At 37.4% G+C, this 25,011-nt stretch overlaps 3 protein-coding genes across 3 annotated transcripts in view; 2 read left to right on the forward strand and 1 right to left on the reverse strand.

The window, feature by feature from the left end:
• The first annotated feature begins 7,657 nt into the window (after positions 1 to 7,657).
• Positions 7,658 to 11,225, forward strand: LOC310718578 (uncharacterized protein). The gene is made up of 3 exons (XM_083527491.1): positions 7,658 to 7,931; positions 8,066 to 8,187; positions 9,753 to 11,225. Exons 1-3 carry the CDS (start codon positions 7,916 to 7,918, stop codon positions 10,143 to 10,145), a joined length of 531 nt encoding a protein of 176 aa, XP_083383617.1. The 5' UTR covers positions 7,658 to 7,915; the 3' UTR covers positions 10,146 to 11,225.
• Positions 11,226 to 11,922: 697 nt separating this feature from the next.
• spring1 (SREBF pathway regulator in golgi 1) lies at positions 11,923 to 16,731 on the reverse strand. Its single transcript, XM_083527486.1, has 5 exons — positions 16,087 to 16,731; positions 15,053 to 15,209; positions 13,918 to 14,069; positions 13,134 to 13,247; positions 11,923 to 12,468 (listed from the first exon to the last, which is right to left on the reverse strand). Exons 1-5 carry the CDS (start codon positions 16,177 to 16,179, stop codon positions 12,385 to 12,387), a joined length of 600 nt encoding a protein of 199 aa, XP_083383612.1. The 5' UTR covers positions 16,180 to 16,731; the 3' UTR covers positions 11,923 to 12,384.
• A 354-nt stretch (positions 16,732 to 17,085) lies between these two features.
• Positions 17,086 to 25,011, forward strand: part of rnft2 (ring finger protein, transmembrane 2) — a 19,829-nt gene continuing 11,903 nt past the window's right edge. Inside the window, exons 1-6 of the mRNA XM_083527420.1 lie at positions 17,086 to 17,255; positions 17,684 to 17,759; positions 21,184 to 21,560; positions 21,645 to 21,767; positions 23,575 to 23,651; positions 23,806 to 23,906. Coding sequence (XP_083383546.1) covers positions 17,713 to 17,759; positions 21,184 to 21,560; positions 21,645 to 21,767; positions 23,575 to 23,651; positions 23,806 to 23,906 — 725 coding nt within the window. The 5' untranslated portion in view covers positions 17,086 to 17,255; positions 17,684 to 17,712. The remainder of the gene's footprint in view (positions 17,256 to 17,683; positions 17,760 to 21,183; positions 21,561 to 21,644; positions 21,768 to 23,574; positions 23,652 to 23,805; positions 23,907 to 25,011) is intronic.

Here is a 25,011-nt window from a genome sequence, read left to right on the forward strand (position 1 = left end):
CGAGAGTAAATAGCGTCTATTAGGGACGTGCATTAGGGTTGTAACTGAGGCTGAAGTGATTCGTATCTCGATGAATAGACAACAATACGTTATATTAAGCAGCTACTAATACGATACGATTGACCCCTATTACCATGCATTGCGATACGAATTCATTCAAAAAATATGATTCTATGCAATTAAATATGGTTCAGAGAGTTTGCTTTTATTTCTTTTAGTTTAGACAGACAACAAATAATCAATTTATTGAAGAGACCCTCTGACAAATGAGGCAGCAACACACTGAGGACCAAAACTGGCACTTGAACATCGCCATCCAATCTCTGAGTCTCAGTAAACCTATGCCCAATATAACCTTAGATTCCTCAGAATCTGCCTTTCTAATGCCAGATCCTGCCTCAGGTGTACAGGTGTTCTTATTAAAGTGGCCAGAAGTAAATGTATCAAACATACAGTATGACAAAAGAAGGATCCTAGATTTATATAATTGTTAATATAATGAATAGTTTAATTGAGAATATGAAACGGTAAACCCTAGAGCAAAAGATCCTAATACAGTCCTTTACCAGAAATATTGGCACCGTTCAAACGATTAGATTAAACTCATGGTTAAAAAAAAGTTTTTTGGCATCTGACATCTAACAATTGATCGATTTCTCTTTCCTGTAAAAAAATCAAATAAAAAATTCATAATTTCTCTCAGAAACTTGAGATTTGCATAAGTATTTGTGAACTTTTCCGTGTGTTACAAATGTAATTCATTTGCATAATATATCAAGAAAGTGCTCAAATAAATAAATAAAATTGTATCATTTTTCTTAATCCTTTACAAACAAAATGTGATTTCGTTGGTATTCAATGAATTTGGCTGTGAAACCCCTAATATTATTTCTGTTGAAACCATCAGAAGTCGCCTCATTTGCAGATTTGCTTTCACAAGTGATGAAAATGTCTCAATATACGTGCATCTGTTCCTGGAAGAACTTTTGTTTGTATAATGAAAACCAAGAAGCTACTAAAATAATTCTGGGAAGATGTTCTTGAAAAGTATCAACAAATTTGGTAATTTATTATAACAATCATGTCAATAATAATCTGAAAGGAATATTATGAGCCTGCTGACTAGAGGACCAGAAGTCTGGGGTAAGGAGGGCATTTGTTTGTGTGTTTACACCAGAATTATCCAAAATGTTCTATATGAAATGCTAAAAATCAAACCTGATGGGCTTAACATTAATGTTGCAATGTATCAAACTGTTTCATTTAATAATTTAGTTATAAATAAAAAGGAAGCATGACTAACATTGATTTTTATTTCCAGTTTCTAGATTTATTTCTAGTTTTTTAGTACAATAAAAAACAATCCCATTAATAATACAATCGAGTTTAATGCCTAATATTCAAGCTATAAGCATATAATATCAGTGGCCTGTAATGAAAAACATGAAAAAATGAAAAGAAAGAAACTTGAAAGAATGTTTTTTCAAAATTGGGCTTCGTCTGACTTACAGAATTTTTTTTGATATGTTGTTAGGTAGGAAAAAGTTTGCGTTTTAGTTTACACTTAAGTTCATCACACTGAAAATCTGCTGAAAGAGTAGAAATGTTTTTTGCATCTTAAAAATAGAACATTCCCCTGCGCTTCCTTGCGACTCACGTGTACATCTCACAGGTGGGTTAACTTTGGCCCACAGGCCTTTTGTTTATACTCACAATATTACACTTTATAGATGTATTTTTGCTTGTTTTACAATAAAGGATATGTTAAATTATGAGGAAATGTCTATAATAAATAAATAAATAAATAAATTATCTAAAAGAAATGTAAAAATTCTGTACATTTATATCCACAATACAGTTTAATCATGTATTTGTTATTCAATATATGATTTAATGATAATAAAAGGTTTACACCCGAAAATCCACACAAACAGTTTTTTTTACAAAAGTGGATTATTCTGGTTGTTTCCGGTTTTGAGCGCAGTAGAACTGGTAGCGTTTACACAGGAAAGACAGATGGCGGTGTAAAGGAAATGGATTATTAATTATGTAATGTTTTTTAGGGAGGAGACATGGAGTAATAAACATCCACAAAAAATGATCAGTAAAAAATAGTTTACATCATTGATATTTAGAGAAGTATACGACAGTTGAAATTCCGAATGAAAAAAAAAAAAAAAATCACAAGAAAGTGACTCATTGTTTGTGCTGTCTCATCGTTACGTCCTTGACGTGCGCTTATAACACAATACATTGCGTAAACTTTGGGATTTCAAATTTATACATTCATAGAGTGCGACGTGTAGTGCAATGCTTTACGACTGTCCAACGTAAAGAGAATTAAAAAATGTTATGTATAGTAAAAAATACACAGTAACTAAGTATAAAAATAATGAAAAAGAATTTTTTGGCATCATTTTGGCATCAAGCCAATGATTAATGCATTATTTACATAAAAGTATTGGATTTTTCCAGCCATTGTCATTGCATGGTTAAGATACAAAATTGTACAGAACATCTTTGCATGCAATATCGTGAAATTTTCCCCTCACGTGAACTTTTTTGCGCCACGGACCGGTTTAATGTTGGACGATATTTTCACAGACCGGCCTTTAAGGTGTGAAGGATAAATACAACAAAATAAAATGATGCGTGAAGACATGCTATACATAGGTTGGGGTGGAGGATCTCCTGTTATAGAGGAATGAATTGGAACACTAAATGTATCCCAGGCCTCCTCACTTCACCTAATTACCCTACCTTAAGCTGACACTCGGGCCCTTGAGCAAGGCCCTTAACTCTCAGTGCTCCAAGGGTGTTGTATCTTGTCTGACCCTGTGCTCTGACATCGCTGGTATATGCAAGAAGAGAATTTCACTGTGCTGTAATGTACATGTGAGAAGTAAAAGCTCTTTTACCTTTACTTGACCGAGTCAACACTGATTGGTCACTCGGTCACTCGGTCAAGTACTGACCTAACGGTAAAAGGGCTTTTAATTCTCACATGTACATCATTCTATTAATAGATCAGTGTGGTGAGAGTCACATTTGAGTGTTTTCACATAAACTTAGTTGATTAGTTGAAAGTAAAGAGTCTTGTGATAAAAATCATAATAGGAACATTATAGTTATAATAAATCATTGTACTGTTTTGGATACTTGAATACATTTGAAGTACATTGTACTTTTACTCAAGTGAAAGTTTAAATGGAGCATTTTTACTGGAGTCACATTTTACTGAGTGCAACTCTACTTTAACTCAAATACATGGTTTGTTAACTTCGTCCACCACTGAGCAAATGGGGACTAAATGCGGAATGGGATGTTCAGGTCAGGTGTCCACAAACCTCTTATTTCATATAGTGTATTAGATCTGAGCCCTGAATGGAACCTCATCAGTTAATTAGCTATCATTATTTCTTTTCTATTTTGGATCAAGTGCTCCACATCATACTTCATACTTCTTCACCACATTAAAGGCCCTTGATGGGAAACATCATCATGCATCAGGTATAAATTTAACTCTGATTCACTTTTAGAAGTGACTACATTCATCAAATTCGATTGTAATTCTTCACATGTAGTGAAATGATTTTTACGACTCTCCAACATGTAAACGTGAAAAATAGAAATACAATATAAAAATAAAAAAAAAACAAAGTAACGTAAAAAATAAATTAAATTAAGTATAAAAGTAGATTAAAAGTATGTCTAACTTTAAATAATGAAAATAAGGTTAAGAAATATATATATATATATATATATATATATATATATATATATATATATATATATATATATATATATATATATATACAGTAAAAAAAATTACAAAATAAAAAATATATATAATTTTGTAAACATCATTTATGTACTATCTATAATGAAGTGGGTTAATTGAGTCAGTCATGACGATCACAAGTTCTTCCACTGAAAAGTTTATAATTGTATGTAGTGGTGAAAATGTATTCGTGGAATGCGTTACCTCGTATTTATTTCTAGAAATGATGTAACCTTGCAGTAGAGTTATTCCGCTTACATCAGACACCTTGTTTCATGAGTAATAATAAAATATCGGTATTACGATGTAGATGTTGTGTACGTTGCTCTGGAAAAGGCCGTTTTCTAAATGCCGTAAATGTATACACACACACATCAAAGGATTCAGAGAAACGTCTTAACTCTGAATAAACTGAAGCTCTTGGCCTGTATGTACCTGATATTATGAGTTAGCGAGGTGGTAGCTCAGCGGACAATGGATCTGATGGTCACGAGTTCAAATCCCAGCATTATCAATGCTACTTTGGGTGCTTGAGCAAGGCGTTCCGGTTAAGGGGCGTCTGCCAAAAAAGCTGTGAATGTAAATAATATTAAAAGAAATTTGACAATCGTCTGTTATGTAAATTCGAATACGTAAGATTTGCTTGATAGATTTCTTGGTATTCCAGCAACATTGCAATGTGATTTGTGATTCATGATGTGTGTAACATGTTACCCCATGCAAGCATTACAACATGTAGACTGGTGACAGCATGGTAACAAAGTGGCATTTCTATATACACTACACTATTTACAATTATTTACAGTTCGAAGTACAGACCTAGAAAAGTTAGGCATCTTCATGCTTTGAATCTTTGACTCATTTTTGACTTTTCCATGTATAGTAGCTTCTTTTGGTTGAGGTGTTTTCCCCCAAAGTCAAACTCTTTTGCTTACTGGCAACGACGCTACATTTTACAGCATTTGGTAGATGCACTTATCCAGAGCGACTTACAGTTATTTATACAAGTTAAGGGGGTTAAGGGCCTTGCTCAAGGGCCCTGCAGTAAAGCTGGGATTTGAACTCGCAATCTTCTGAGCAAACGTCCTATTCACCAAGGTACCACTGTACCACTAATCCCATCATACATTATTGTAACTCACGGTATACTGGTTTCCCTCAGACTGTACCTGTACTTTCAAATTTCCAATTTGGTTGCCGTGAAACCATGCTTTAAAAAAAAAAGGTCAGAAAAATAGAAGCATTTTCCCCAATGTTATTGTCTCGTCAATGTCTTCCAATCCTAAATTTCAAAATTCTGCTTGTGGCCACAATACATAAAAAATCATCTTCATCCGTGATGTCCCACTTCCATTGGAAGTTCCTTACTGCCGCTTTCAAACCAAACGGCATCGTGCTTTTTCTATGGTACGTCCCAAACCCTGGAATTATCTGGGATCCCCTCCGTCAAAAGACAAATGTCTTGAAGACATATCTTCATCATTTACAAAAGTTTGTTTATTGGAAGGAAATGGGGCATTGATGTATATCTATTAGGGATGTATTTGTATTTGTGTTCCAAGTTTCCACATGAACGTATTAAATGGCGGACCGCAAGTTTGTTCAGTCTCCGCTTCGCACTCTGAGAACGGTTTCATGCACCGCTTCAAGAATTTCTCTTAAAAGGAGGAATTCTTGAAAATTCCTATGTGGCAACAATGTGGAGGGGCGTGAAAGTGCACGGATTAGACTCATACGCTACAGGTGTGCACCTTAACACTCACAAACCCACTGCCACATCCACATATCGGGGAAGTGAGTGAATGAATGAATGAATGATGGAAGGAAGGAAGGAATTCATTAAAGAATAAATAAATTGAATGAATAAATAACAAAGAAAATTAATGTAAAAATCTTGTGTTTTTGTTTTTTTTTTGCAGATTTTTGTTAAAGTATGCTAAAATAAGTAGAATAGATGAATAGAACATATTTACAAAATAAAATATTAACTATATGTAAAAAAACACACACCCACACATATATACACATCTATATTTCCCAAATAGGTTCTGACTAATGTAAATTATTTCATAAAATTTTTCCATTCATTTAATTTGTGCCTATTAAATCGATTACCAAATTTAGTCAATGAAATAAACAAGTGTGTAAAAATATAAACTGTTATTGATAGTAACGAAATCGTACCGAACCGGGACTTAAAATCCGAGGTACGGTACCGAACTGTGACTTTTTGGTACCGGTACACACGTAATTTTAATGCTTACTCTTGGTACATATTGTAACTTATTTTGGTTATAACTAATATATTTTGACTTATAGTGTTTTAAATTTGCTTTGACTCGATTTTCACTTGACTTGACCTTGCCAAGTAATCCAAAAACAAAAATCTGCACTCGAAGCCACTTCAAAACTTCTTGCACTGGGTAAATTTGGAAAGTCCAATGCATGACATTTTTTTCAACTTCTCCAGTGACCATGAATAAAAGAAGTGTGTGCGTCATTCCTGTTTCAACGGGATTGTGCAGGGTTTGAAGCAGAGCAGACGTGCTGCAGCACTGATAGCTCTGTAGTTAAGGCTTTAGGCAACCGAGGGGGTACGATATGAAGAAATCGGGGTGCCTAAGAAGATCGAGAAATCAAATCGCAGCTCCATCAAGCTGCCGCTGTTGGGCCTTGGAATGATTTAAATGTCCTTTTGTGATTCTGTGTTTGTGTTCTATGCATATGGCATTCAAATATATGGGTTATATAAAGAAAAAACTCCAAAAAACTTATTTTATATGAAATAACTTATTTTGTAATGTAATATATAACATATAAATTAGAAATAAACCCTATAGAATAACCCCTAAACATTTGCAAATCAGCATTTTGTTTTAAACAACTCAAATTCTGCTTTACCTATGAATATTATAAACATATGCAAAACTATATAATATGCATGTGGATTATGCAAATAATTGTAAATATTATGTAAAAAAAAAAAAAAATTGCAGTCATTTGTGAATCTGCATATAAGAAACTTGCCATTTAAGAAAATGTATATATACAGACTCGGGTCTGTAACAGAGATCAGGTTTAGTTGAACTTTCTGAAGCTCGTGAGAAGATTCGTTTCCAGCCATGTCATGATAATGACCGACGAGGTGCTTCGTGCATCATGTGAACATACAAACCCCCTGCTTAAATATTCCTCCGGTAAATGCACTGCTTTGACATTACCACCTGAGGAAAAGTGTAAAAGTGCTCACTTTTTCATTGACTTAATTGCCAAAAGAAAGGAAAACAATGATGTCTGAGGGCTTCAAGTGAACGATTGATGCAGTTCAGTTCTCCTGCACATCATGGCTTTATAAGGAGATAGTCTTCTATAGTTGAAGACACTGTGAGGACACAGTTACTCCACACACACACACACACTTTCTCAGCATAACCATGTGGTTTTAAGGTTTGTAGGGTTACGACAACATTTCTTTGTAATGCAAAACGTTTCAAAAACATTTCAAAAGCGTTTACTGTCCTCATATATGGGAGTTATTGAAATTTCCTGGGGGGTGTTTGGTAATTTTGCAGCCACCTTGTTGTGTGAGATGCATTAAACACACTTAATTAACAGTGTTGGAAATCTTGAAAGTACTCGAATGAGGAGCTTGGTTTGATGCCAACCATAAGAAAAATCCTCCAATCGTAAGAGCAATGCATGACAAATCTGAGCTGGAACTGGTTTCATTGGTGACAGTTACATAATGGAAAATACTACATAAAAAAAAGCATCAAGAATCTGCGTGTCGCAACTTTCTGAAACAAAAAAAAAAAAAAAAAAAGAAGTAACATACCATTTCCTTCTTTCCAGATATTATCGCCTTTTATGTGACTTAAAAAAAAAATACTAAATAAATGATCAGATAAGCAAATAATCCAAATGTGAAAATTTAAGTTTGCTAATATTTCAGCACCTGATATTAATCTGTCGATTTTGATCGATAAGCATGAAGCACTTTCCTCGAGTGACTAATCCCCAACGGCTTTATAAAGCACTTCTGCATCCTGTCCTGCATCATACACACTGAAACCCTGAAGAGAAAAAGGGCTCATTATAATCCAATTAGGACTATTTGCTGGACATATAATCCTCATGAGATCCACAGCAGGTAACAGAACATATAATTGTAAAAAAAATATATATATTTATATTTATATTTATATGATAAAAAAAAAAAAAACTAAACTAAAAACTCATGATTGCTTGCAAGTATTTTTCTCACTTCTCTTTTGTCTTGTTCAGGCATTCTGGCATTCTGTTTCGTCTTGAGTGCAAACCTGTGCGTACTCTCGGCTTTCCCGCTTTATCAATGCAAAATGAAAGAGATGCTGAGGCACTTGGGACATGAGATCAAGAAATTAAATGTGAGTACTGACTAAAAAAAACTAACAAAACAAACAAAGAGAGTAGATGCGTAGAAGATTTGTTTAGGATATATCGTGGCAAATATTTAGTAAATTCTTCTGTATAAAATTAGTTTTAACAATGTGACAAATTTTTTATGATATGGAAGCTTATATTTCAGATTATATACATTATATATATATATATATATATATATATATATATATATATATATATATATATATATATATATATATATATTAAAATTAAAATTTTTGAACATTACACATTCTGTAAACGCACAATATGGACAACATATTGAATATCTTATTTAGATTAGATTAGATTAGATTCAACTTTATTGTCATTGTGCAATGTACATGTACAGAGCCAATGAAATGCAGTTAGCATTTAACCAGAAGTGCATAGATATATTTACAGTGTCAGTGTAATAAATAAGGGTATGAGGTTATACAGAAGGTGTAGTAATATGTACATATAAATGAATAAGGATAGATATAGTGTGTGTTGTTTTTTTATATAAGTATTTAGTCCCCATTTGCTCTTAAAATATCCTCCACTTCTCTGAGAAGATGTTGATTAGATTTAGGAGAGCACTTGTGGAGATTTGTGATCGAACAGCTACAAATGTATTAGTAAAGAAAGCTGTTACTGATGTAGGTGAGAAGGTGAGGAGGCCTGGAGTGCAGTCAGTGTTCACATTCATCGCAATATGGTTGAGGGTCAGAGCTCTATAGCAGGAGATCTTCCACTCCAACCCATGTAATGCATATCTTCATAGAGCTGGTTTTGTGCACAGGGGTATCGTCATGCTGCAAACAAGTTTGGGTCAAGTGAAGGGAAAATTTTTCACAATTTTACACAATTGTTTGCCTCCAACTTAGAGGTAACAATTTGGGATTAAACCTCATGGCTGGAACAGTCAGGGGTCCAAATACTTTTATCTATACAGTGTTTTATTTACTGCATATACAATAATTATAACAAAGTTAACAGGAGCACATGGGGGTACACGGAAAACAATCGACGACTGTGCACTCTGGTCCCCCCCACCAGAAAACTAGTTTACAGCTGAACGTCCAACTTATATTAGAAACTCTTTATATTAACATATAAAGTTTTTTAAATACACATTTGATATCATTTACTAATGATTCGATTTTGTCTAAATAATGCGTTACATGCGCAGTGATATAAATCTTGCAATACTGCCAAAACTTATATTATAGAAATGAATCAACAGCTTCTGACCAATCAGATTCGACGATTTCTACAGACGTCTGGCGTCTAGATATATATATAGTTTTGCCGTTTTAATGTGGCTTATGTGGCGTGACTAGTCAAAAGGAGTCAAATAGGCCGAGTGGAATTGACCAGCCAATCGTTAGCCAGCTTGTGTGTATGTATGTAGAAGAGGGCGGACAGCACTTTTCTGTAGGATTCTTAGGAATTAGTTGAGACTACATTGTGATAATCAGGAGAAAAATGTGTTTTATTCCAAATTTTTTATAATTTTTTTATTGCTTGTTTTTTTGACCTGCTATGCTTCACTATATCTCTGCAGACAAGCTTAAAAGTGGACCACATTCATTACAAACCCGCGAACAACCATCAGCCCGTGATCAACACGTCGATGCCGATCGCCAAGCAGAACAAGTCAGCGACGTGCGGACTCGTCTACATGGAAAAAGCACTGGAACTGATCCGGGATCACCAGAGAAATCTGATTAAAGACGAAGACATGGAAATTCTCTTTAAAGAAATGATCACGAGACTTCACAGAGACATCATTCCTTGTGCAAATCATAACCTGGCGAAATGTGACAATCCTCATCATCCAGTTTTTCCCGGTTCACACTTCAAAGCCAAGCAGTGGACCAGGAATTTTCTGGAAGCATCCGTGAAATTCCTTCACCAGATAATCCATTTGCTTGAAAGGCCAAATAAACACGAATGAATAGGTGGTTTTTATGTTTATTTATATTTAAAAAAAACTATTTATTTTTGCGAATTATTTATTAACATTTACTGGTTTTTTTATTTAAGAAAGCTGCAAAAAAAAAAAAATATGTATTTGATAAAAACTTTGCCAAATATATTATTTATTCATTAACTTTGTGTGTTGGTTTTTTCTTATATTTATTCGTGCATTTTTTTTTTTTTATATATATTATTTTTTTTATTAATAATTGAAACTGAGATTCAGCTGTATGGGTTGGTTTTTTTTTTTTTTTTTGCAAAATTTGCTGAGTCATATATTTGTGTGCATTTACAATGTAATAAAAACAAATATTTCATTCACTCAGGTTTCTTATTTTGTCTAATTCTGCAGGTCATGGTATAAATCCTAAATATATACAATATAATTAAATGATGTAAAGAAAAAAAAAACGTTTGAACTGAAAGTGGGTTTAAACCGTAAGCGGCGGTCATTAGAGAAGCAGGTGCACAACGTGGGCTATAAAACTGCTTTGGGAATCCTGAGAGACGCCGGTAATTAATCAACATGTCGTGTGGAAAATGAAATGATTTGGCTCTTGTTAATTTCCTAATTTGATTGCAGTATTTGTTGTACAGATCATCCTGATGATTAATTGTTTTTATGTCGAGAGAGGGAAAGGGGGAGGAAAAAATAGAGAGAAAGAGCGAAAGAAAGGGCAAGAACACTCGTGAAATTTCAGCTTCATCTCTCAGGTGTATTCAAAACGTCATGGTGAAAAACTTGCTGCTGATTCGTTTCCTATTACAGCAACTCAGCAAAATCCATGTCGGATTGTTGAGACGTTTTTGGAAGGAGTCTCCGATTTCAGAGTTTCGTAAACAATCAGGAGTAGTTTTTCCCCACCATGAGAAAGTCTTCAGGATGGAAAGCTTTTTTTCTTCTGAAATTGTGTTGAGTGAGTGTGAAACTAGATTTTACAGCAAGTCTTAAAAAAAAAAAACTGAAGTAGTCCGTTTCCTGTATTTGCACGTATGTGCATTACCGATGCTCAGTTTTCTTTTTGCTGTGAAAATGAATAAAAAAACCCACTGGAAAGCATCTGGAAATTGATTTAAAATTGATCTGAATTCTAATAATTGCCTATTAATGTATTAATAAGATTGTTGTGTGATTTCTGAACATCTCATTCAACATTTACTCTTCATTTGCTTCACTCTTCTGGGAAGATGGGTTTTTTTAAGCTATCTGTGAGGTTCATTCAACCACAAGGGGTGTAAGTGAAGTCAGGTAGTGATGTGGGTTCATCTCGGATCTCAGAGGTGTTCTCCTGTAGCAGGAGATCTTCCCCTCCGACCCCCATGTCCCTCATTGTGCTGGCTTTGTGCACATCGTCATGCTGGAACAGGTTTAGATCTCTAATGTAGGAAGAAAAAAAATGTATTCTACATTTCGCATGCGTGCCTCTAACTCTGTGGCAACCGCTTGAGAAAACCAGATATGGCTGGAGAAGTCCCGTGTCCCAATACTTTTGGTCCAAAGCGTTAACAGGAAAGGAAAGTGAGTAGAAAACTGACATCCTGTGATGAAATCGGATACGGGGGTGTTTGGTGCTGAATGAATGGATGAATGAAAGAAAAGGGAAGGAAGGAAAAAACGAGGTTTCTGACCAACACAGGAACTCGCTTTGCAAAAATTCTGATGAACGTAACCATAAATAAATGTTATGTTATTTTTTTTATTAAATAACAGTATAGACTTTTTTCCCCCAGTTTCTCCGTTTAGACGAGGCGAGTCGGGTAAAAATGTTTTATTAAATTAACATACGGCTTTAATACACAGCGCTATACATGCGAGCCTTTAGTTCAACGGTAATCTGACCTGGATTACGATCTCGGTTTAGAACTGAAGCAATAATAATTGCACCCACGTGCTCTTCCAGACGGATTGCACAAATCTGTGGTTGTCCCCAACCTCTGACATCAGTCTGGTGATACATTTCCTGTATAAGTAATGTATATATCTAGTGAACTGGCCACCATAGGATCCTTTTTCTGAGGTACCAACCCAAAATATCACGTAGGACGATGAGTACCGTGACGCCGACGAGGTCGAGATGATTCTTTGTACTTTTTCAGAATTTTTTTTTCCTCCTATTTTTGGAGACGTCTTCATACTGACGCGGTCAGTTCGAGTCCGGTTAAAACAGCGGAGAAGGTCAGAGGTAGTATAATTGTGTGGAGATGCTTTTCCTTCGTTAGACGGGCTGGAGCTCAGGAGGGCTTACGCCATAACAGTACTTGGCCTGAGGGTTTCTGTAAGTGTTCTCATGCTGGACACTCTGCAGGAAAGAAAACAAAAAAAAAATCCCATGAAATGGAGACAAACTGAAAACTATACAGAATGTGCAGTACACAATTTGGACAAAAGTATTGGGACACCTGATTTTTCCAGCCATATGTGTTCTTTTTTTCTTTGTATATGATGTCTATGGATGCTGTAGCATGAAATGTCCCTGTTTATTTAAACTAGGAGATCCAAACCCGTTCCAGCATCATGATGCACAAAAGCCAGCTTCATGAAGATATACTTCACATGGAATGGAGTAGAAGATCTTGGGATGAATTGAGTGCCTCCAGTTTTGTGGTAACAGTTTGGAAAAAGACCACATAGAGTAGGAAAGGTCAGGTGACCCAATACACACACACACACACACACACACACACACACACACACACACACACACACACACACACACACCCCGCACTTCATTTCCAAAAGTATTGTCAATATACCTGGCAACACAAGTACGTTAACTCATGGTGTACTCACTTTTGTTGCCAGTTATTTAGACAATAATGGATGCATATTGAGTTATTTTTAGAGGACAGTAAATCTGTACTTTTCTACAAGCTGCACATTCACTACTCTAAAATATATATCCAAGTTTCATTTCTACAGTATTTTCCCTTGAGAAGGCCGAGTTGACGAGTTGATGATGGTTACCTGTGAGGAGGTGCGGCATTTCGCCAAACACAGCTCGAAGTGATCCTCGACTGCGGTGAAAAGATTCCGAAATCCCTCTGCTGCTCGGTTCAAAAAGCGCTCCAGTAAAGGTTGCTGGTGAGGAAACCCACACACACAGAGAATCAGAAACTTTGTCATTAATCAACGCGTTACAGCTACAGTACCTTTTTGGAAACACCTGGTATTTTATGGTTTTTGAGAGACACATACAGGGTCCTTAAGGGTCTACGTAATAAAATACATTATCATTTATTGGAATGACCTGCCCAGTCACTGCACCTAAATCCTTCTGAACTGCTCTGGGATGAACTGGATCACAAGGTTAAAAAGAAAATCTCCAACTAGTGAAGACCACCAAGTTTCAGCAAGTTTTAAAGAGGGATGGCAAAGTGTTTCAGCTGCATGTTCGGAGAAACGAACTCTCAGCATGACAAGAACGTGTAAAGCTGGTATTCATGGGATAAAGTGCAAAGTAGATCTTTAATACTCGTATCCGGTATTGTGTTCTCCGAAACATTGATTATTAGCCTGGTGTGTGAATTCTCTTACAGGAACCCTGACAGTTCCTCAAACTCAGCTCCATCACTCAAGTCCAAGTTTGCTCTCAACTAGAGATTTATCAAATTTATGCTTTTATGGTTGGACAAAGACGTTTCATGCAGGGTCATGTCCTACTGCTTCCTTTGGCCCGTCACTACCCTGTACATGTCTCGCAGATCAAGTGTTGTTTGCTAGACTGATGAGGACAGAAGAGGCACTGCACCTTGTCTGGCTGGAGGCAGCAGGACACGCAGTACTCATAGATGCTGCAGCAGCCGTTGGGCAGGCAGCTCTTACACATGTATTGGCCGGAGCGTGGCGTGTTCACGTTGCAGCACCCGTTCACCAGCAGGTCCTTCCTTTCACACACGTAACCTGAGGGATGATCAGCGCAATGCGACGAGGTCAGCATGCTTAAGACAAGGACTTTATTCTAGAGTCTTAAAAGGATTCGGAGACGAAGGTGTCTTCTGTATTATATTTGAATAGAAACTCAAGGACAAGGAAAACTCTTTGAAGTGGTTAAATTTGTGAAATTCTGCCTTCCTGTAGCTTCCTGTACTCTTTCATCTCTTCCTGACCCTGACTCCTTTCCCTCTTTACCCTCAGCCACTTTCTTCTCCTCTCTTTCCTCAACCATGGACCTTCTCTGCCCCCTGACTACTGAACCCAAGAAGACCTCTTGTCTCTTCCCCGGCTGACAGAAGTGTTCCGCAGCAACTCGGATCAGCGATCAGAAGTGGAAAAAAAAAAATCCCAACCTCGCCTCCTACTGTGCACTCCTGACCAAATTCTCTTCAGTCGTCATTTCTGCTAAAACTGCCTTTTACAAGAAAAAGCTTAAGGCCTCAGCACAAGATCCTCATAAGCTCCACAGCATCTTCTCTTCACTACTCAACCCCCCGCTCCTCCTGCTCCCACCTCCCTGACTGCCAAACACTTTGCCTTCTCCTACGATGAGAAGATTAAGGAAATCTGCCAGATCTTTACTTCCTCCTCCCTGACACTACGCAATCAGGAACCCCCTACTTCTTCACTGTCAAATTTCTCAAGCACAGCTGAAGAAGGGGTGCTGCAAATCATGCAATCTTAAGATCCCCCCCCCCCCCCCCCGCTGGATCAGATCCCTTCAACTATGCTCCAGATCATCTCACAAGACCTCCTTCATCAACAGCATCGTTCTTAGCATCTGGCCATGTGTCAACAACATTTATTCACATCTTGAAGAAACCTGCTCTGGATCAATCAACATCTACAGAGCGGTATCGATTCTCTCCTTTCTTTCTAAAACTCTGGACATACGCAGGTGGTTCAGGATAAAGTTTTCCTTTTCCTCAAAGAGTATTTACAACATTTACCGAGTTCATCAGTGAGGAGGCTTTTCCCCTGGATCGAGTTCCTGCACTGGGTGATCTGCCTGCTGCTGTTGCCCAGGTTGAACTTGACTTTCCAAGCGATGGGGTGATCGGATTCCCTCGCCTCCAGCAGAGTCCGATCCCGCATGCTTCTCTCCTCCTGTCATCATATATTTAGTTTTTTTTTTCTCAAATCACAACAGAATTGCTTCTTCATGAGGCAAAAGAAATATAAATAAATAAATGTGAAAACATGGGGCACGGCTTAGAGAGGTCAGGTATGATCGTGTGTGTGTGATTCTGATTGGCTGTTTTGATTTTGTAAAACAAGATTTTGGGGTTCCTTCATAGCCCAAATTTTACATCACAGTGTATTGTAATTTATTAATAATCAAACACTTATTAAATATTTTCTGTCCATATATATTTACATATTGATCTTTACTTGTCAGTTTGCACAGTGCAAATATTAGCACTTCTGCTAGATTTTTTGCTAGATCCGTGCTAAGTTCCTGGTCTATGCAATGCCAATAGTTCTAAAAGATATATCTATCTATCTATCTATCTATCTATCTATCTATCTATCTATCTATCTATCTATCTCGCTCTCTCTTATTGTTTATCATGCATAAATATTTTACAAATAATATATATGTATATATAATAAATCTAATCTATAATAAGTTTACAGTTTTATTGATCATATGTACACATGTCAGTGACTCATTAAATATGAATCATAATTAAATAATTAAATAATGAGGCATAAGAATGGTAGAATTGTTTACACGTGTGTGCAGGTGTGTGTGTGTTTAGGTGTGTGTACATTACAGTCACAAAGATTCATAGTGTGTAAGTAAAATATTAGTGAGTGTAATAACAGTATGCTGATATCTGCTTTGTTCTGGGTAATGGATTTATGCAGAACTAATATGCATGCGTTATAAACGTGTTATAAGACGTTATAATCACGCACACGGTTTGATTATGATGAAGCATGATCCTGAGTGTAAATACTTCTGATTGTAATGCCTCACCTGTTTGAGTGTGCTGGTGAGGAAGTAAATAAGGGAGAAGCCGAACACGACCCCCAGGACCCATCGCCTCCTCAGCAGCCTGCGCAGCACCATGGGGCCGGCTGGGTCTTGGTTTAAATGTGCACCAGATCAGATTAGATCAGATCAGACCAAGAAAGAGACCAGCAAATCCTCTCCAATGCAGCTTGATCGTTTTGTCCTCAACTACATAAACACCGAAAAGGATGAAAAGCGAAAACGTGACAGGCCATGCAACCACGCGCATGCGCAGTTACAGCCCATTTTAGATCCCGATTTTAGATACTTAAACACATTTATTTTGATTATTCATGATGCGAAATTGACATTAAATTTAACATCCAATCCAGTAAGGCTTGTTTTTGTTTTTTTTTTACACCACAGTGGCAAAAAATCAATATACACATCCGGCTAATAACCAGCTAGCTATCGTTTAGCATTCTCGGCTGATTCGGCAAATAAACACGCGATCCGTTACAACAATATAATAATAAAGTAACCAAATAAAGAAAAATAAAGAAAAATAAAGAAATCTAAAGCAAATTGCCACTGCATCTGACAGGCAGCATCAAAATATATATTGTCTCCCCCGAACGCGGAAGTGTTGAGTCAAAACGTCTTCTGATTGGTCAGGCTTCCGGAAACAGGAAGCACCCAAGTCCCGCCTTAAAGCGTTCCGAATCTCGCTAACCGATTCCTGAATATATTTGTTTGTTGCATATAACACATAATAAAAGCTACGAAAAACAATATTTTACATTGTATGCAAAAATCTATATTTGCTTTATTTATCGCTTATTTGTACCTTTTTTTTAATGAAGACCTATATGTTTAGGAGTCGACTCTGAACCGATTCGGGTCTTTACAATCGTTTCACATTTTGCGTTTAATTATTTTTTTATTTGTGTACATCTATTTATCGACATTGCTCATTTAATGGTGAATAACTTGTAAAATGGATGTATTAATTGTTTGTATTTGACCTAAAGCTTAGATTGATTATGGAACCGAGTCCCAAGCTTCGAACGCGGCTTTGTATTGCTAATACATAGACGAGGAGAGTCGACTCTTTCTTTCTTTCTTTTTTTTTTTTAGCTCCGTTTCGATTCAATAACAAATCAGGCTGATCTGTCATAAGCAGCATGATAACGGTAAGATATCTCTGTATATCGTGAGATATAAAGGTGTGTATATACGTTGATGTGGTTATAAAGACCAAGAATGGTATTTAGTAGACCTGTAATTGCGATGTGTATCGACTTTATTAGTCTCAGTTGCTGCAGTACTTGCAGTACCTAGGTTTGAATAACAGGGGCTGGACTGGAAGTGGAGGTCATGATGATGATGATGCTGCTAATGATGATGCTGCTGCTTTTATGATTGATTTCCTGATCTCCTGATCGAACACATTCCTCCTAAAGACCTTTAAATGAGATAAGATTTCTCTTTCTAGAGCTCAAGATGCCCAAAATGTTCTAGATATGACTATAATTGAAAGAGACACCAAATCAGCCAAGAGCTGTAATGAAACATGTGATTATATGTCTCAATTTCTAATATTTCCTTTCCCCCCCCCCAGCACGTGAGCTTCTGAGTCTGTGGGGCGCCATGCAGAGACGTCACAGCAGTAACACAGATGGCATGCCACCCGAAAGGTTTGACTTCATCGGTTTTCCTTTGCAGTTCACGCAAACCGCTTCCTCAAACTGCTAGATTTACTACTTCAACACCTAGGCCTTTAGTGGCGTCTTCCCAGAAATCGATCCATCTCCTTATACCGTCATTATGACGCCACGGCTTTAGAAAGCATCAATATTATGGAGAAACCCTTGTGGAGTCTCTTTTCACTGTAGCCACAGCTGCACCACTTGCATACATCATCTTTAGCAGAAGCTTTGATATTTACCTCGAAAAATGACCCCGGGTTTTCTGTGTTTGGAAATGAAGCCAAAACGTGTGTTGTTTTGTGCAAATTCGACAGAAAGGAAAACACAAAAGTATAAAAGGTTCATTAAAGAGCGTAGGTAAGTGTTTCTGCGACCATTCTTCTCCTCTGCTGTTTTGCAGCACACCTGAGAGAAACTATGAAATGATTAGAATAGATGATTGGGAATAATTCAAATACATATTGAAATTCAAATTGAAATTCATGAACAAAAATATTTTAAAAACATAAATCAGTCATAAATAAATCCTGACAGCCCGCTATTGACTTTACCACCTCTTATAATACGGTTCAGGAAATGTCAAATGTCATTTTGGATCAGTTCTGACCTTCAAATCAATAAACAATATTCTTCAAAAGGCCGAATGCGTTCACAAAGTATTCCGAGCCCTTGGAGACTCTGCTATAAGGCTCAGAGATGTGGAATGTCACCCTGATGGTAATCATCTACAAGTTTTCCCCATCGCCATGCAGTGAGTTTCACCCACTTGGTCACATGTCTGTAAGGAATAAAAAATGATGACATGGAAGATCTTATTACAGCGTGGCACTGACAAATACTTCCAAACGATTTACCCCGTTCTTCTTGTTTGAAATTTCAACGTGATTTTGCCTCAAAACTACTAATTTGTTGTAATACAAATCCAGTAAGATCTGTTGATAATGGTTTTCATGTACACCTATGGACCGAGATGATCTTTGATGTCCAGCTGCATTAATTAAATTATGACACATTACATTCAATTCAAGATTTATGTCACAAACAGTTATATGCACAATGTGACTCGTTTAGTATAAAATGAGAGAAAAACAAGAGAAGATATGAGAAAATATATGATATATAAGATTGTATTTAAAAAATAGTGCAAATGTATTTGAATGTACAAAATAATTAGTGATAGAAGAGTATTTGTGAGAGTAAAAGTGAAAGTTTATAGGACTGTGGTGAGACCTGAGATGTTGTACGGTTTAGCGACAGTGGCACTGAAAAAGACTCGAGGTGGAGCTGGAGGTAGAAGAGCTGAAGATGTTGAGGTTTTCGTTGGGAGTGACGACGATGGACAGGATTAGAAATTAGTTTATTAGAGGGACAGCGCATGTAGGATGTTTTGGAGACAAGGTGAAGGAGGCGAGATTGAGATGGTTTGGACATGTGCAGAGGAGGGACATGAATTATATTGGTAGGAGAATGCTGAGGATGGAGACACCAGGAAGGAGGAAAAGAGGACGACCAAGGAGGAGGTTTATGGATGTGGTGAGGGAAGACATGCAGGTAGTTGGGTTGACAGAGGCAGATGTAGAGGACAGGGGGATATGGAGATGTATGATCCGCTGTGGCGCCCCCTAATGGGAGCAGCCGAAAGAAGAAGAAGTATTAACACGCAGGCCCTTCCCAGCAATGCTGCACTGAAACAAGACATAGATTAGACAGAACATATTGATTAGATTATTAGATGTTGGATTATTACACGATTACAATTTACACAACTAAATGGCATGGAAGACAGAACATTTTGTAGCGTGACAGTGAGTGAGTTTAGTGATTGTCCAGTTGCTTAAAGAAGTGTATTGCACATGGATTTGATATTTTAAGATACAGACTTAAGCAACCATGATTACGCATAACACAGAAGACAGACTAACTGGACAATCGCTGAACTGTAATGTCATATTAGTGTACAGTTAGTTAAGAAATATTCATAGGGGGAATGAAGGGAAGGGGTTTAAATCCCTGCATCGCCACTGCCCTCGAACAAAGCCAATTTTTTAACATATATGCCTCTGTGAAAACCAATTTATTATCTATAATTATCTGTAGATGCGCTCTAGTTTTATTATTTAGAAAGTGACCAATAATATGCAACATTATTTAGACAGAGGCGTGTCTTGAGAGTCACATAGAATACAGATTAACATGGCAGAGGTAGATCTGTAACTTCCTGCGCACAGAACAGGACTACAAAGGCGTGTTTGTGAAAGTATCATGTGTTAAAAGTCAGCAGGCACTTAAGTAAATTGGTGATTTGCTGTCTGTCTGAACCAAAGAAATAAATGCAAACTATCTGTAACATATTGAACTGCGTAGCATCATATTTATACAATTGCATTGCACTAGCAATTATTTTGATAACCGATTATTCCGATAAAATGTTTTTTTTAAACGAGTTGTTTTGCTTATTATAATGATATAAAACCCTAATTATGTAATTATGTATAAACGTGTACTTAAAAATGCTAAATATTGAGTTCAACTATCTTTATTTTAGACATTTTAAAGCTTATAGTAGCTGCTTGTTGAGGAGTGAACAGGGGATTTCTCCTTGAACAAATTCACTCATGCTGGGTTGTTTCTTTCTGTTAAAAAACCCCAAAAACAAACGAGCATTTGAACGTAGTAAAGCCGCAGTAAATCACGTTTGAAAAGTTACTGTTGTAGAAGGCAAATGCTATAAAATGAGAAAAAAAACCCTGATGTTCGCGAGTCACGACAGAACAGATCCAGTGCGAATTTCCCCAAGTTTACAAACAGTTTACACAATAGCACTTCATTCCACTTTAACATGGTCACATGATGAGGATTATACAGTTTTTACTCACCATGCTGATGTTTCACCTTCATCCGTGACTTCAGGGTGTTTCCTTTTCATGTGCTTGTGCACTTCCACCCCGTACAAACTCCATTTTACATAACTTCCAGGTACAGTTTTCTTTGTTGCGTTTTATATAAAATGCTCTCATGCCTTGGATGAATTGTGACTTACATTTTTTTCCTGCTGCCATTTTCCCAAGTGGTTGTGTTCTCTTACCGTCGCGCTAAACCCGTAGCTTGAGCAGCCCAAATGAATTGATAATGGCATTCGTTTACAACAAATGTAATTAATTGTTGCAGACCTAGTCGAATCGCTTTGCATCGTAATAGGGGTAAGTCTTAACGCATCAGTAGCTGTTTCTTATAGATCTTGAATGTATCGTATCATTGGCTATGCATCGGCATCAGTTATGGAGAAAAACATCCGGGAAATGAGGATGACAGGACTTCAGTGGTCAGGTGTTAGGAGTGTGCATTTATATGTGCTCTGATTTCAGACTTCCCACATCCGCATCTAACCAACACTTCCTGTTCATGCACCTAGAAACAGGAGTCAAACGCTCGGATCTGAGAGCAGTCTGGATGAAGGAGGTGTGTTTGATTGTTTAAAGCCCGAGTCTCCGACCTCGCCCCAGCAGCTCTTCTCAGGCCTGGTGGGCGTGTCAGCCGGTGCCATGACCTCGACACCTTTCCAGGCCGCTGGACTCGTCCTCGGGTCTCCACCTGAGGTCTTTATCCAGATGACCACTTCGTCACGGGAGGAAAGCTCTCACCGGGCAGAAAATGCAGCGTTTCTTCCCCGCCCTGCTCAGCAATATCATCATCACCACCACCATCATCATTTCCACCAGTCAGGCCAGCACCGGTCCGCCTTGCTTCATTCTGCGTCCTCGGCCGAGAGACATAGCAGGGACGACGGAGGTGAGAAGCACGATCTCAGGTTAGTTTGCTTCCCAGGTGTACTTGATTCCAAATTTTTTTCCTTTTTTTTTTTTTTTTTTTTAGGAGATGAAGCATCTTCTCCGGCTCCTGCTCTGTCCGAGCTGAAAGCTGTTGTCACCTGGCTGCAGAGAGGATTCCCCTTCATCCTCATCCTCCTCATTAAAGTTTGTTTTCAGCACAAGCTGGGTAAGTCGCAAGAATCCTAAATATTCCAATAGAAATATTATCATGGAAAAGTGAATAAAATGATTATATGATAAAATTCAGCACTTTCTCATATCTAATTGGTCAGAATGCTTTATATATGTATATATACAGGTTTTTACACAGATAATATGATGATAAAAAATGGATAAAAATGTTCTTATAAGTGTAAGTTTGTCCCTGATGAGGGAGCCGGTGGCGACTGTGGCAAGGAAAAATTCCCCGAGATGGCACGAGGAAGAAACCTTGAGAGGAACCAGACTCAAGAGGAAACCCGTCCTCATCTGGGTTGCACCGAATGTCCATTTATTACAGATAAATTATGTTGAGGTGCAGTGATGGTGATCAGAAGCAAACTGTAGTCCTGAGTCAGTGGAGCAGACTGTTGACATTAACTACAGTCCAAATCCATCCTTAAATCTCCCGTTCTTACTTCGTAATTTCATGGATCTCCAGGCCGTTGATGAGAAACTGTCCCCAGCTGTGGCCTCCAATCAAAGAGAACACCATCGAGACGCAGGCCTGGACGAAGAGGAGAGGAGAGCGGCAAAAACATGTTTAACACGAGAGAGAGAGAGAGAGAGAGAGAGAGAGAGAGAGAGAGAGAGAGAGAGAGAGAGCAGATTATTAAGTATCCTTATTGTTGTATGAAAGTTGATGTCACTGTGCAGTTGGGGACTCCAGCAAGACTTGCTATGGCAGCATAACTAAAAGGGTGAAGCAGAAGTTAACGCAGACATGAGGGATCTCTGGGATAAGAGATGCCACCATACCGTCAACAAACCTGAGTAAACGTGTGAGAGTGAGGGGACGACAGCATACAAATATCTCAATTCACCGAACACTCGATAACCATGATCCCTCCAGATCTGCTCCTTTACCTCGGAAAAATCTACTGATAAAAGACTTGACTGAGACTGTGTCTGAGACCTGAACACTGATTGGCTGTTCCATAAGAGAAAGAGCTGCCCTTTGTAGTCTTCATTATTTGAGGTACCAACAAAGAGCCTGCACCTTTTGATCTAAGTAGGTGTGGAGGATCCTTTTGGTAAAGAAGTTCACTCTGATATATATATATATATATATATATATATATATATATATATATATATATATATATATATATATATATATATATGCTCCATATATGTAATGTGTTATTTTATTTATTTCTAAATATGTTTTTTTTTTTTTTTATCACAAATTTCAATAAGTGAACTTTATGTATTTGTCGCTGATGAGCAATCTTGAGCTGACTTTGCCAGGGAAAAACTCCTTTAGATGTTATGAGGAAGAAACGTTTGAGAGGAACCAGACTCAAAAGGGAAGCCATTTTCATTTGGGTCACACCAAGCCGGTGATTATAAATCATAAAAACCACAATACGAACACAAAGTGAGAAATATCATGAGCACTGGATTGGGTGATTATGAGTAATGTCCTTTTTACAGTCTGATACCATATAGCAGTTTTCGTTTCCATAGTAACAGTTAGGACATGTACACACAATCTAGTCCTCAGTTCCACAGTTTGTGCGGTTTCTCATTTTCTTTTTAAGCTGACGAGTGAACGACATTGTGTCTTCTCTAACGTAATCCATACTCGTTTTGCACATGTTCAGCAACACTCGACGTAACAAAAAATGGATAAAAAAAGTGCTACAGTTGGGTAGCATATACGACCCTATGCTAGGTCATGAAACGAAGTGCAGGGGAAGTATCTCATGCTGTGATTCTCTTGTGTTAAATGAGATGTGGTCATGTGACTCCGGTCGTGCGTTTGTTTTCAGGCATCGCTGTGTGCATCGGCATGGCCAGTACATTTGCCTTTGCTAATTCCACTCTGAAGCACCAGGTGTCGCTGCGGGTAAGCGTGCACTCTCAGGACACCACCATCCCCAATTCAGTTCATTCATTCAGATTATTTGTAGAACACTTTTATCAATGGACATTGTCTCAAAGCAGATTTACAGAGATACAGAGGTTGTAATGATAGAACTCTCGGTTTGTCGCTTCCGCAGGAGGACAGGTCCATCTTTGTCTCTCTTTGGATCCTGTCGTTTCTAGGAGGAAACATCGTGTACGTGTATTACACGTTCAGCTCTGAGGAGCTGCACAACAGGTCGGTGTGATCAGGAGCCTCTCTCTCGAGACCTCGCTACCACACACCATCTACACGCTCGCACGCATGTTGTTCATCCATCAATTATTCGTTTTTTAGTTTGTTTGTTTTTGTTTACATTCTGCTTGCAGCTTCTTCTTTAGGATCATTTATGTCTACAGATCTTGTAAGTATTTTTTTTTCCCCCTCCATCACTTCATCCTTTCACACCTTTATTTTGTCTCCTTCTTGTTTAAATGACAGAGGATGAAGGAAACGGAACTGGAGCTATTTTATTGGAGGAATTTTAACAAATTAAAATACTAAATAAAAAATACAAATAAATAAAGCAACCGAGGAAACCAGTGTTTTACAGTCAATACTCCTTTTTTTTTATTTTTTTTATTTATTTATTTATTTATTTATTTATTTATTTTCTATATTCAACAGCTTGGCCCTTTTAGTTAAGTTGTATGCAAAAGTTTTGCCCCCCCCCCCCTTTTTTTAAAAAATCTAACAGCAAATGTATAAAATTTTTTGTCATTTTATATTACAAGTGAATATTTAATAAGGTACATGAGAAAAATGGGCGTGCAAAAGTTTGGACACCCTTCAATTTCAGTCAGAAATGCACATATCGAGAGCCTAGTTTATCTTCAAAACCACGATCACAAAAGTCATGAGTTCCTCTGAGCAGCTGATCGAAGGTTCTGAATATGAAGCTACAATGAAAGCTAAAGATATATCAGAGTGCTTATAGGTCACTTTCCACAATGCAAAATTCCATTCTATAATTTCACTATAAATGATGGTGTGGTGCAAACGATAATGTAACTGCATGAATATTTTCAGAAAATGTTATTCATATTATTAAATTTTAATTAGATATATATACACAGTATCTCACAAAAATGAGTAAGGTGATAGTAGATATGGTGGTGGTAGCATCATGGTCTGGGGCTGCATGAACGAAACATAAATTCCAACATGTACTGTGACAATCTGAAGCAGAACATGACACCCTCCCTTCAGAAACTGGGCAAATGGCAGTTTTCCAAGATAATAAAAACTTTCTTTTCGGCTTCTCCCGTTAGGGGTCGCCACAGCGGATCCTCCGCACGTTTGA

Source organism: Silurus aristotelis, assembly GCF_946808225.1.
Source record: "Silurus aristotelis genome assembly, chromosome: 23".
NCBI lineage: Eukaryota > Metazoa > Chordata > Actinopteri > Siluriformes > Siluridae > Silurus > Silurus aristotelis.

What these genes read in the sequence shown, in the direction of transcription:
- LOC310718578 (XM_083527491.1), top strand. An exon ending in ATGAGATCAAGAAATTAAAT is followed by an intron (nt 8,188 to 9,752) that starts GTGAGTACTGAC and finishes ATATCTCTGCAG; the next exon opens with ACAAGCTTAAAAGTGGACCA.
- spring1 (XM_083527486.1), bottom strand. Translation starts at nt 16,179, where the DNA reads ATGGTGCTGCGCAGGCTGCTGAGGAGGCGATGGGTCCTGGGGGTCGTG. An exon ending in CCTCCTCACTGATGAACTCG is followed by an intron (nt 14,070 to 15,052) that starts GTAAATGTTGTA and finishes ATCATCCCTCAG; the next exon opens with GTTACGTGTGTGAAAGGAAG. An exon ending in GCTGCCTCCAGCCAGACAAG is followed by an intron (nt 13,248 to 13,917) that starts GTGCAGTGCCTC and finishes TTTCCTCACCAG; the next exon opens with CAACCTTTACTGGAGCGCTT.